We start from the raw sequence: 12,160 nt of genomic DNA, 5'->3' as shown, positions 1-12,160 counted from the left end.
GGTGCAGGGGGGCACAGTGCCCTTATGGGGTGTTATATTGCCCTTAGTTGGGAGGGGGCACTGTGCCTTTATGGGGGGGGGGGGCGGACAGCTGTCTCTTATGGGCGGGTTGGGGGGCCCTTATGGGGGGGGTACAAATCGTCTCTTTTGGGGGGCTATATTGGCCTGGACTGGGGGGGGGGGGGGCACAGTGCCCTTATGGGGGGGTTGGGTTGGGGGGCGGGGGGGGCACATTGACCCTTATTGGGTGGTTTTGGGGGGGGGAAATTGCCCCTCATTGTGGGGGGGGGCAGTGCCCTTTATGGGGGGGCACAGCACCCCTTACTGGGGGAGATGTTGCATGGGGGGGGGCACACATTGAACCCCCTTATGGGGGGGGGGGGGAGGGGGGGGTGCCATTGCTGCACTTCAGTGCTGTGTCTGCCCCCCCCCCCCCCTTTACACACCCTGAGATGGGGGGGCTGATTTTCTCCCCCCCCCCCCCCCCCAGATTTCGTACGGATGCAAGACATCCCCGAGGAGGGGGAGCTGCGCGAGGGGGAGGGGGGCAGCTCGGACAGCTAGCGCCCCCCCCCAAACAGAACAGCACCCCCTCCCCACCCCAAAACCCACCCCCCCACACAGCCCCTTCCCCCCAACACCCCCCTCCCCCCCCAAAAATCCCCCCCCCCCTCCCCCCCTTAAAACAGCCCCTGCCCCCCCCAGGAGAAGCCGGCGGACCCCCATCCCACGTACCCCATTTTGGGGGGGGGGGGGGGGGGAGGGGGGAGGAAGGTCGACAGCCATCAGTGTGCCCCCCCCGCCCCCCCCCATACAGCGGGGGGTGATGAGACGGCCCGGCGACCCCTCCCCCCCCCCCCATCCCATAATGCCTCTCTGATTAATTTATTTATTCGGTGGGGGTGGGGGGGGAGGGGCGGTTTTGGGGGGGGGGCGGTCCCCGCTGTGCCCCGCTTTCATTCAATAAAGAAAAGAAGCAAACGAACGATTTAACGTTAAATGGGGGATTTTCGGGCAAAAAATGCGGCCGTTTCGGTTACGTGGGGATTTTCCCCCGATGGGAGACCATCCCCCACTCCCCCCATCTCCCCATTCCTTCCCCCATTCCATCCACCATTCCATCCCCCTTCCCCCCATTCCCCCATCCCAGCCCCCCCCTTCCTCCCATCCCCCATTCCATCCCCCCTTCCCCCATTCCATCCCCTGTTCCATCTCCCCCTTTCCTCCCATTCCATTCCCCCCTTCCCCCATCCCATCCCCCATTCCCAGTCCCCCATTCCCCCATTCCATCCCCCCTTCCTCTCATCCCCCATTCCATCCTCCATCCCCAATCCTCCATTCCTCCATTCCATACCCCATTCCATCCCCCCCCTTCCTCCCATCCCCATTCCCAATCCCCCCTTCCCCCATTCCATCCCCCATCCCATCTCCCCCTTTCCTCCCATTCCCCCATTCCATCCCCCATTCCATCCCCCCTTCCTCTCATCCCCCATTCCATCCTCCATCCCCAATCCCGAATTCCTCCATTCCGTACCCATTCCATCCCCCCCCCTTCCTCCCATCCCCCATTCTATCCCCCATTCCCATTCCCTCCCACTCTCCCCTTCCCCATTCCCCCATTCCATCCCCCATCCCCCATTCCTCCATTCCATACCCCAATGCAGGGACACCACTGAGTGACCCCAACAGTGTGACACCAATGTGTCCCCAATGCAGTGACACCACTGAGTGACCCCAACAGTGCGACACCAATGTGTCCCCAGCAGTGACACCAATGTGTCCCCAATGCAGTGACACCGCTGAGTGACCCCAACAGTGTGACACCAATGTGTCCCCAATGCAGTGACACCACTGAGTGACCCCAACAGTGCGACACCAATGTGTCCCCAGCAGTGACACCAATGTGTCCCCAATGCAGTGACACCGCTGAGTGACCCCAACAGTGTGACACCAATGTGTCCCCAATGCAATGACACCACTGAGTGACCCCAATGCAGTGACACCAATGTGTTCCCAACAGTGTGACACCACTGAGTGTCCCCAATGCAGTGACACCGCTGAGTGTCCCCAACAGTGTGACACCAATGTGTCCCCAATGCAATGACACCACTGAGTGTCCCCAACAATGTGACACCAATGTGCCCCAAATAGTGACACCAATGTGTCCCCAACAGTGTGACACCGATGTGTCCCCAATGCAGTGACACCACTGAGTGACCCCAACAGTGCGACACCAATGTGTCCCCAACAGTGACACCAATGTGTCCCCAATGCAATGACACCGCTGAGTGTCCCCAATGCAGTGACACCAATGTGTGTCCCCAACAGTGCGACACCAATGTGTCCCCAACAGTGTGACACCACTGAGTGACCCCAACAGTGACACCATTGTGTCCCCAATGCAGTGCCACCGAGTGACCCCAACAGTGTGACACCACTGAGTGTCCCCAGTGCAATGATATCACTGAGTGACCCCAACAGTGTGACACCGATTGTCCCCAATGCAATGACACCAATGTGTGTCCCCAGCAGTGACACCAATGTGTCCCCAATGCAGTGACACCGCTGAGTGACCCCAACAGTGTGACACCAATGTGTCCCCAATGCAATGACACCAATGTGTGTCCCCAGCAGTGACACCAATGTGTCCCCAATGCAGTGACACCGCTGAGTGACCCCAACAGTGTGACACCAATGTGTCCCCAATGCAATGACACCAATGTGTGTCCCCATGCAGTGACACCAATGTGTCCCCAACAGTGTGACACCACTGAGTGTCCCCAATGCAGTGACACCGCTGAGTGTCCCCAACCCGCGGTGACGCTGAGCTCCGTCCCCTCCAACGCAGCCGTGCTGTGACCCCACAGTTCTGACCCCCAGCATCCCCTCCAACGCCCCCATCCCATCACTCCGCGCCCCTTTAGGTCCCCTCCGGCCCCACATGCTGTGCTCCCTTTGCTCTGACCCATAGGATCCCTCCCACCCCACCACTCCATGGTCCTTTATGTCCCCTCGAACCCAACCACGATATGACCCCATTGCTTTATGACCTATAGGATCCCTTCCAATCCCCCCATTCCGTGATCTTTGAGGTCCCTCCCAACCCCACCATGCTGTGATCCCATTGCTCCACAACCTATAGGATCCCTTCCAACACCGCCTCTTCCATGATCCTTTATGTCTCCTCCAACCCCCCCATGCTATGATCCTACAGCTCTATGGTCATTGAGGTCCCACCAACCCCCCCATGCAGTGATCCCATTGCTCCACAACCTATAGGATCCCTTCCAACACCCCTTATTCCATGACTCCATGATCCTTTGTCTCCTCCAACCCCCCCATGCTGTGATCCCATCACTCTGTGGTCACTGAGGTCCCATCAACCCCACTAAGCTGTGATCCCATTGCTCCACGACCTATAGGATCCCTTCCAACGCCCCCACTTCCACGATCCTTTATGTCTCCTCCAACCCCCCCATGCCGTGATCCTATAGCTCTATGGTCACTAAGGTCCCATCAACCCCCCCACGCTGTGATCCCATTGCTCCACAACCTATAGGATCCCTTCCAACGCCCCCACTTCCATGACTCCATGATCCTTTACGTCTCCTCCAACCCCCCCATGCCGTGATCCTATAGCTCTATGGTCATTGAGGTCCCACCAACCCCCCCATGCTGTGATCCCATCGCTCTGTGGTCATTGAGGTCCCATCAACTCCCCCGTGCCGTGATCCTATTGCTCCATGGCCTATAGGATCCCTTCCAACGCCCCCTATTCCATGATTCTGTGATCCTTTACATCTCCTCCAACCCCCCCATGCCATGATCCCATTGCTCTGTGGTCATTGAGATCCCATCAACCCCCCCATGCAGTGATCCCATTGCTCCACAACCTATAGGATCCCTTCCAACACCCCCTATTCCATGACTCCATGATTCTTTATGTCTCCACCAACCCCCCCATGCCGTGATCCCATTGCTCCATGGCCTATAGGATCCCTTCCAACACCCCCTATTCCATGACTCCATGATCCTTTATGTCTCCTCCAACCCCCCCATGCTGTGATCCCATAACTCTGAGGTCATTGAGATCCAATCAACCCCCCCATGCTGTGATCCCATTGCTCCACAACCTATAGGATCCCTTCCAACACCTCCTATTCCATGATCCTTTATGTCTCCTCCAACCCCCCCATGCCGTGATCCCATCGCTCTGTGGTCACTGATGTCCCACCAACCCCCCCATGCTGTGATCCCATTGCTCCACAACCTATAGGATCCCTTCCAACGCCCCCTATTCCATGACTCCGTGATCCTTTACGTCCCCTCCAACCCCCCCATGCTGTGATCCTACAGCTCTATGGTCACTGAGGTCCCACCAACCCCCCCATGCTGTGATCCCACCCCTCAGTGGTCACTGAGGTCCCTCCCACCCCAACCCCCCCCCCCCAGGCTTTAAGCACTGCTGCAGGTGGGGGCTCAGGGGGGGCTGCCGGATCCGAGCCGTGGAACCCTCCTCCTTATCCACCTTTATTTAGGATAAATGCTGAGGGCAGCACGGGGGGGGGGGGGGTGGGGGGGGGAGCAGCTTTGGAGCGATATAATAAAACACAGCAGCCCCCCCAGCCCCGCTGTGGGTACGTTTGGGTACCGCCGAGCCCAGGGAGGGGCCCACCCTCCCTGCAGAGCAGCAGCGCCCCCAGCCCTGTCCTGCAGACCCCCCCGGGGGGGGCTGAGGGGTCCCTGGGACCGCCATGAGCTCCAGCAGAGGGGGGGGGGGGGGGGGAAGGTGCAGAGGGAGAGCTTTAAAAGCGGCCGAACGCCGCCGTGAAACCACTCTTTGGGCCGAGCGAAGCAGCAGAGCGACCCCCCCGGGGGGGGTCAGTGGGGCTGCAGGGGGACCCCCACAGCCCCCCCCCCCAGGCACTGAAACGCAGCGATGGGAACACAGCCCCTATTGCACTCACAGCCACCTCACGGCAGCAGCGCGGCTGGCACAGCTCTGCCGCGTCCTCACGCCTCAGCCACGCAGCAGCCACGCAGCAGCCATGCAGCAGAGACCCCCCCGACCCCCCCCCCCCCCCCCCAAAATCCAAGCTTTGCACCCAGAAGTGCAGCGGCTCCTGCAGGGCCCCCCCACGGCCATAAGCACACAGCTTTGGGGGTCAGCCCTGAGCCCCCCCTCTGCTGCAACCGTGGCAGAAAACAACGGTGGGGGGGGAGGGTGGGGGGGGTCACCCCAACGCCCCCCCCAACCCGAAGCGCCGTTCACTTCTTGAAGAACTTCTTGTTGAGGAGGAAGAGGAGGAGGTTGACGTTGACTTTGGCTTTGCCGAACATCTTCATGACGGCGACGCCCTCATACTGCAGCTGCAGCAGATCCTGCAGGGAGCACCGTCACCACCATCCCCCCTCCCAATCCCCCCAATCCCCCACCCCCCCCCCAAAAAAGCTCAGCCCCCCCCCCCCCCCCGGCGCGGGGCTCCCACCTGGTAGTGCAGCTGGAAGCGCTCCATGTCGATCCCCATGAATTGGGCCTTCACCTGGAAGCGGCCCGGCTCCCGGCACGGCACGATGTCAAAGATGACGTTCCTGAACCTGGGGAGGTCACACAGCCACGCGGCCCCACCAGCACAGACCCACAGCCCCCATCCCCCTCTGAGCCCCCCCGGGGCTCTCCTAGTAGCGCCTGAAGGCGACTCACCCGGCCCGGGCAGTGGGGCTGCCCCACACACCCCACACACCCCACCCACCTGTGTGAGCCCCACACCGCAGTAGGATGGTGGGGTCACAGAACCATTTGAATGGGAAGGAGCCCCAAAGGCCCCACCCCCTGCAATGAACCCGGGCAAAGGCCCTTCATCCCAAACCATTTCTAGGCTTTTATGGTTCTAAGGTTGAAATTTAAGGACCTTCCCAACCCAAACCGCCCCACAGTTGACCTTTAAGGACCCTCCCAACCCAACCATCCCATGGTTCTATCAGTGAACATTGAGGCCATAGGAGCACAGAACAGTGGGAGTTGGAAGGGCCCCCAACGGTCGTTGGTCTGACCCCAGTCTGACTGGGTCTAACAACACAGTCCAACTCGGACAACATCCCTTCAGCCCAAACCATCTCTATAGTTGCATGGTTCTAAGGTCGGCCTTTCAGGACCTTCCCAACCCAAAGCACTCCACGCTCAGCCTTTCAGGACCTTCCCAACCCAAAGCACTCCATGCTCGGCCTTTCAGGACCTTCCCAACCCAAAGCACTCCATGATCGACCTTTCAGGACCTTCCCAACCCAAAGCACTCCACACTCAGCCTTTCAGGACCTTCCCAACCCAAAGCACTCCACGCTCAGCCTTTCAGGACCTTCCCAACCCAAAGCACTCCATGCTCGGCCTTTCAGGACCTTCCCAACCCAAAGCACTCCATGATCGACCTTTCAGGACCTTCCCAACCCAAAGCACTCCACACTCAACCTTTCAGGACCTTCCCAACCCAAACCACTCCACAATCGACCTTTCAGGACCTTCCGAACCCAAAGCACTCCACACTCAGCCTTTCAGGACCTTCCCAACCCAAAGCACTTCACGCTCAGCCTTTCAGGACCTTCCCAACCCAAAGCATCCCATGTTCGACCCTTAAGGACCTTCCCAACCCAAAGCACTCCATGATCGACCTTTCAGGACCTTCCCAACCCAAAGCACTCCACGATTGACCTTTCAGGACCTTCCCAACCCAAAGCACTCCACAGTCAACCTTTCAGGACCTTCCCAACCCAAAGCACTCCACGCTCAGCCTTTCAGGACCTTCCCAACGCAAAGCACTCCACGTTCGACCTTTAAGGACCTTCCCAACCCAAAGCACTCCATGATCGACCTTTCAGGACCTTCCCAACGCAAAGCACTCCACGTTCGACCTTTCAGGACCTTCCCAACCCAAAGCACTCCACGATTGACCTTTCAGGACCTTCCCAACCCAAAGCACTCCACAGTCAACCTTTCAGGACCTTCCCAACCCAAAGCACTCCACGCTCAGCCTTTCAGGACCTTCCCAACGCAAAGCACTCCACGTTCGACCTTTAAGGACCTTCCCAACCCAAAGCACTCCATGATCGACCTTTCAGGACCTTCCCAACGCAAAGCACTCCACGTTCGACCTTTCAGGACCTTCCCAACCCAAAGCACTCCATGATCGACCTTTCAGGACCTTCCCAACGCAAAGCACTCCACGCTCGGCCTTTCAGGACCTTCCCAACCCAAAGCACTCCACGCTCGGCCTTTCAGGACCTTCCCAACCCGACCATCCCACAGCTCTGTGAATGAGCATTAAGGCAGCAGAATCACAGAACCACCTCAGCTGGAAGACACCCCCGAAGGCCATCCGGTCCCCCCCCCCGGCACCCAGCAGGGACACCCACAGCTCCCCCAGGCGCTCCGGCCTCAGCCTCGGCCGTGTCCATGGCCGGAGCGGTGCAGCACTCGGTACCTACTGGCTGGCCGGCAGGTCCTGGATCTCCAGCAGCACTCCCATCTCAAGGAGCCGTGCGGCGGTGTAGCGCAGGGGCTGCAGCTTTTTGCCCTTCCCATTGGCCCTAAAAGAGAAGGGACCACGGAGCACCTCCATCGTTCACGGGAGGAACGCAACGCGGCGCACGGCTCAGGCATTGGGGTTGGGATCTGGGGGGGGGTTCCCTCCCGAAGGGGATGTACTTATTGCTGGCTGCCAAGCCGTGCAGGCAGCTCCTGATGTACTGGTTGTAGTAATCGATTTGCTCCTCGTAGAACAGAGTCTTGGCGTCGAGGGCGCGCAGCGTCTGCCGCAGCTTCAGCAGCTCCTCTCTGCGGTGCTGCCGGTAGCGCCGCTGGTTGCGGATGTCCTGCGGGAAACGGAGCCGTGCGCCGAAGGGAAACTCACCCCGAGATTGAGCAGAGCGACCGAGCGCAGCGCGTCGGGAGGGCCGCTGCACTTGAGCCTGGGGGTCGTCTCCAACCCTCACGGCTCTGCGATCCCACTTCGGGATGGGGTATGTGGGCACGGTGGGAGGGGTTGGACGTGGTGGCCCCATAGGCCTTATCCGACCCTAATTGTTCTGTGATCCTACTTAAGGACACGGTGAGTGGGCACTGCGAGATGAGTTGGGACTGGAGGTCTTCTCCAACCCAGTGGTTCTGCGATGCTATTTAGGGACACAGTAAGTGGGCATGGTGGGATTGGACTGGACCTTGGACGACTTCTCCAACCCAGTGGTTCTGTGATGCTATTTAGGGACACGGTAAGTGGGCATGGTGGGATTGGACCGGACCTTGGAGGGCTTCTCCAACCCAGTGGTTCTGCGATGCTATTTAGGGACATGGTACGTGGGCATGGAGGGATTGGACTGGACCTTGGAGGGCTTCTCCAACCCAATGGTTCTGCGATGCTATTTAGGGACACAGTAAGTGGGCATGGTGGGAGGGGTTGGGATTGGACTTGGTGATCTTGGAGGTCTTTCCCAACCCTAATTGTTCTATGATCCTATTTAATGGTATGGCGAGCGGGCATGGTGGGATGGGCTGGGGATGGACTCAGTGATCGTGGAGGTCTTTTCCAACCCTAATTGTTCTGTGATCTATTTAAGGTCACGGTATGAGGGCGTGGTGGGACGGGCTGGGGTTGGCCTTGGTGACCCTGGAGGTCATTTCCAACCCTAATGATTCCGCGACCCCACACTCCTCGCTCTTTGACAAGGACGAGCCCTCAACGTGAGGCAACGCTGAGTAAATGAAGGCCGCCCCCTCCACCCCCAAACGCCCCCCCAGCTCCCCCAGGTGGTGCGGCACACCTTGGCCAGCTCGTTGATGAGCCCCTGGTAGTGCTGGGCCGCATCCACCAGCCCCAGGACCTCCAGGCGCCGCAGGTTCCGCACGATCCTCTGCTTCTTCTCCTCCACGCTCAGCTGGCTGTTGGCCACCAGCGAGCGGTGGCGGTTCAGTTTGGTGGGGGTCTGGGAGTCCCACAGCGCTCGTCGGCGCATCAGGTGGTGGTGGGAGGCTTCCTGGGGGGACAGAAGGGGGACGGGGTGGTGGGAAGCTTCGTAAGGGGGTGGGTGGGGGGGGGAGGCTTCCTGGGGGGACAGAAGGGGGACGGGGTGGTGGGAAGCTTCCTGAGGGGGTGGGTGGTGGGGGGAGGATTCCTGGGGGGACAGAAGGGGGACGGGGTGGTGGGCAGCTTCGTAAGGGGGTGGGTGGTGGGGGGAGGCTTCCTGGGGGGGTGGGAGGCGGACAATGCGTGTGAGATGGAGCATCCCAACTCCCACAGACTCAACCCAACCCAACTCCTTGGGCTGGCACCTTGGCACGCCTTGGCTCAGCGACTGCAGGAGCGCAGAGCAGGGGCTGGGCCGTGGGGCTGGGGCCGTGGGGCTGGGCTGTGGGGCTGGGGCCGTGGGGCGGGGCCGTGGGGCTGGGGCCGTGGGGCTGGGGCCGTGGGGCTGGGGCCGTGGGGCAGCTCCACGCTCACGGGCAGCATCTCGTGCCCATCTCACCTCCAGCTCCGACGCCGGTGTCCGCAGGATCTCCGCGAGGGACCCTCCTGGTTGGCACTGGATGACGTCCACCAGCATCTGCTTGGTGCTGGGGGCGACAGAGGGGGGAAGCGCCCGCTCTGCTCCTCCGCCATACATCCCAAGGGCTTCTCTGCTGAGCGTCTGAACCAACATCCCCCCCACCCCCCAGAAAAGGATCTCAAGGCCGTCAGAGCCCCCCTCACCTGAGCAGCAAGCTCCTGCCATCGCTCTGCTCAGCGCCCGCCTCCGGCTGCGGCTTCCCGCTGAGGGTGAGGGAGATCTCCACGCTGCTGAGCTGCGGCAGTGCGGGCTCAGAGCCCCCCGCCGGGCTGGGAGCGCCTTCCCCTATGGGAGGGAGAGCGGGGTGAGGAGGGGGTGGCCGGGATGAGCATCCCGGGATGCGTCTGGGAGCGCCTTCCCCTATGGGAAGGAGGGTGGGGTGAGGAGGGGGTGGCTGGGATGAGCATCCCGGGATGCGTCTGGGAGCGCCTTCCCCTATGGGAAGGAGGGTGGGGTGAGGAGGGGACGGCCGGGATGAGCATCCCGGGATGCGTCTGGGAGCGCCTTCCCCTATGGGAGGGAGAGCGGGGTGAGGAGGGGGTGGCCGGGATGAGCAGGAGGGCTGCGATGGCAGAGCTCCGTACGTACCGACCAGGGCCTGGAGAGTGGGAAGCTCACCCAGGTCCTCCAGCAGCTCGTGCAAAGGGTCCCCGGGGTCGGGTGCGATGGAGTCCCGGTGCTCGAGGAGGAGCTGAGCGGTGCGAGTGAGAGGTGAGTGGCAAAGGGGCGCCGGGGGGGGAGCGGAACTCAGAGCAAAGGGCCCCTGAAATCCCTCTGCGCTTAAGTTTGTAAAGGGAGGGGGTTTGGGGAGGGGTCTGCAGAGCGGGGATTGAGGGGGGCAGAGGGGACCACTCTGCTCCGGGAAACGCGGTGGGATTCAGAGGGTCTGTGAGCCCCGGTGGGTGACACTGTGGGACCGGAAGGGGGGGGGGGGGGGCACAGCGCTGCAGCACCGCTCCGAAGCCCCCCAGCACAGCTATGGCTCAGTGATGCTCCACCATCAGCCCATCCCCGCTCACTTCTGGGATCACTGAGGTTGGAAAAGCCCCCCAGGACCGTCAGGTCCTCCCCCACCCCCCCCCCGTCCCACCCCCTCCCAGAGCCACAAAGGACGTTCTCAGAAGTCTCCTCCAACCTCTATGACTGTGTCACCCCATCTGTGGGCACAGTAGGGATGGGGGTGGGACGGGATGGTCTCAGGGGGCTTTCCCAACGAGCCCAACCCCGACCCATCACCCCCTACCCAACCCATCACCTCCTGCCCAACCTGACTCATCACCCCCCACCAAACCCAACCCAACCCATCACCCCCCGCCCAACCCAACCCATCCCCTCCTGCCCAACCCAACCCATCACCCCCCCGCCCAACCTGACCCAACCCATCACCTCCTGCCCAACCTGACCCATCACCCCCCACCAAACCCAACCCAACCCATCACCTCCTGCCCAACCCGACCCATCACCTCCTGCCCAACCCAACCCGACCCATCACCCCCCAACCCAACCCGACCCGACCCATCACCCCCCCAACCCAACCCAACCCAACCCACCACCCCCCGCCCGCTGAGCGCATCCCTCAGTGCCACATCTCTGCAGACCCTGAGCCCCCTCCAGGGTACAATGACCCCCCCCCCCCCCCCCCCCCCCCCCCATGGACCGCCACCCTCACCCTGTGCGTGGCGATCAGTTCCCCCGCGGTGATGTAGATGACGGGTTTGGCCACCGCCACCATCTCTGAGTACTCGTCCACGTTGAACCGCTCCTTGGGCTCCGGGACGCGGCAGGCGGCGGCGATGAACCTCCTGGGGGAGCACCGGGCTGAGCCACAGAGCCACCACCGCCATCACCACCACCGCCATCACCACCGCCATCACAGCCAACATCACCATCACCGCCATCACCACCATCACTATCACAACCACCATCACAGCCAGCATCACCATCACTGCCATCACTGCCACCATCACTATCACAACCGCCAACACAGCCAACATCACCATCACCGCCGCCATCACCACCATCGCCACCACCACCACCATCACCACCGCCATCACTGCCATCACCACCACCGCCGCCATCACTGCCATCACAGCCACCATCACCGCCACCACCGCCACTGCCACCATCACCGCCACTGCCATCACCGCCAACACTGTCATCACCACTGCCATCACTGCCACCACCACTGCCACTGCCATCACCGCCGCCATCACAGCCACTGCCACCACCATCATCACCACCACCAATATCACCGCCAACATCACCATCACCACCGCCATCACCACCGCCAACATCACCAGCACCACCGCCACCACCGCCAACATCACCATCACCACCGCCAACATCACCATCACCACTGCCATCACCACCGCCACCACCGCCAACATCACCATCACCACCGCCATCACCACCGCCAGTATCACCATCACCACCGCCAACATCACCATCACCACTGCCATCACCACCGCCAACATCACCATCACCACCGCCACCACCGCCAACATCACCATCACCACCGCCACCATCACCATCACCACTGCCATCACCACCGCCAGTATCACCATCA

General features: G+C 61.3%; 1 protein-coding gene across 1 annotated transcript in view; it reads right to left on the bottom strand.

Moving 5' to 3' along the window:
• Positions 1 to 4,516: 4,516 nt before the first annotated feature.
• LOC101749531 (ras GTPase-activating-like protein IQGAP3-like) overlaps positions 4,517 to 12,160 on the bottom strand; it is a 33,377-nt gene continuing 25,733 nt past the window's right edge. Inside the window, 9 exon segments of the mRNA XM_040652464.2 lie at positions 4,517 to 5,382; positions 5,490 to 5,598; positions 7,480 to 7,581; positions 7,700 to 7,866; positions 8,812 to 9,024; positions 9,514 to 9,601; positions 9,738 to 9,879; positions 10,183 to 10,285; positions 11,264 to 11,396. Coding sequence (XP_040508398.1) covers positions 5,269 to 5,382; positions 5,490 to 5,598; positions 7,480 to 7,581; positions 7,700 to 7,866; positions 8,812 to 9,024; positions 9,514 to 9,601; positions 9,738 to 9,879; positions 10,183 to 10,285; positions 11,264 to 11,396 — 1,171 coding nt within the window. The 3' untranslated portion in view covers positions 4,517 to 5,268.

The sequence above is a fragment of the Gallus gallus genome, chromosome 25 (assembly GCF_016699485.2).
Source record: "Gallus gallus isolate bGalGal1 chromosome 25, bGalGal1.mat.broiler.GRCg7b, whole genome shotgun sequence".
NCBI classification, from domain to species: domain Eukaryota; kingdom Metazoa; phylum Chordata; class Aves; order Galliformes; family Phasianidae; genus Gallus; species Gallus gallus.
The sequence above is the reverse complement of the archived record's forward strand: the minus strand, read 5'-3'. Positions and strand labels throughout refer to the sequence as shown.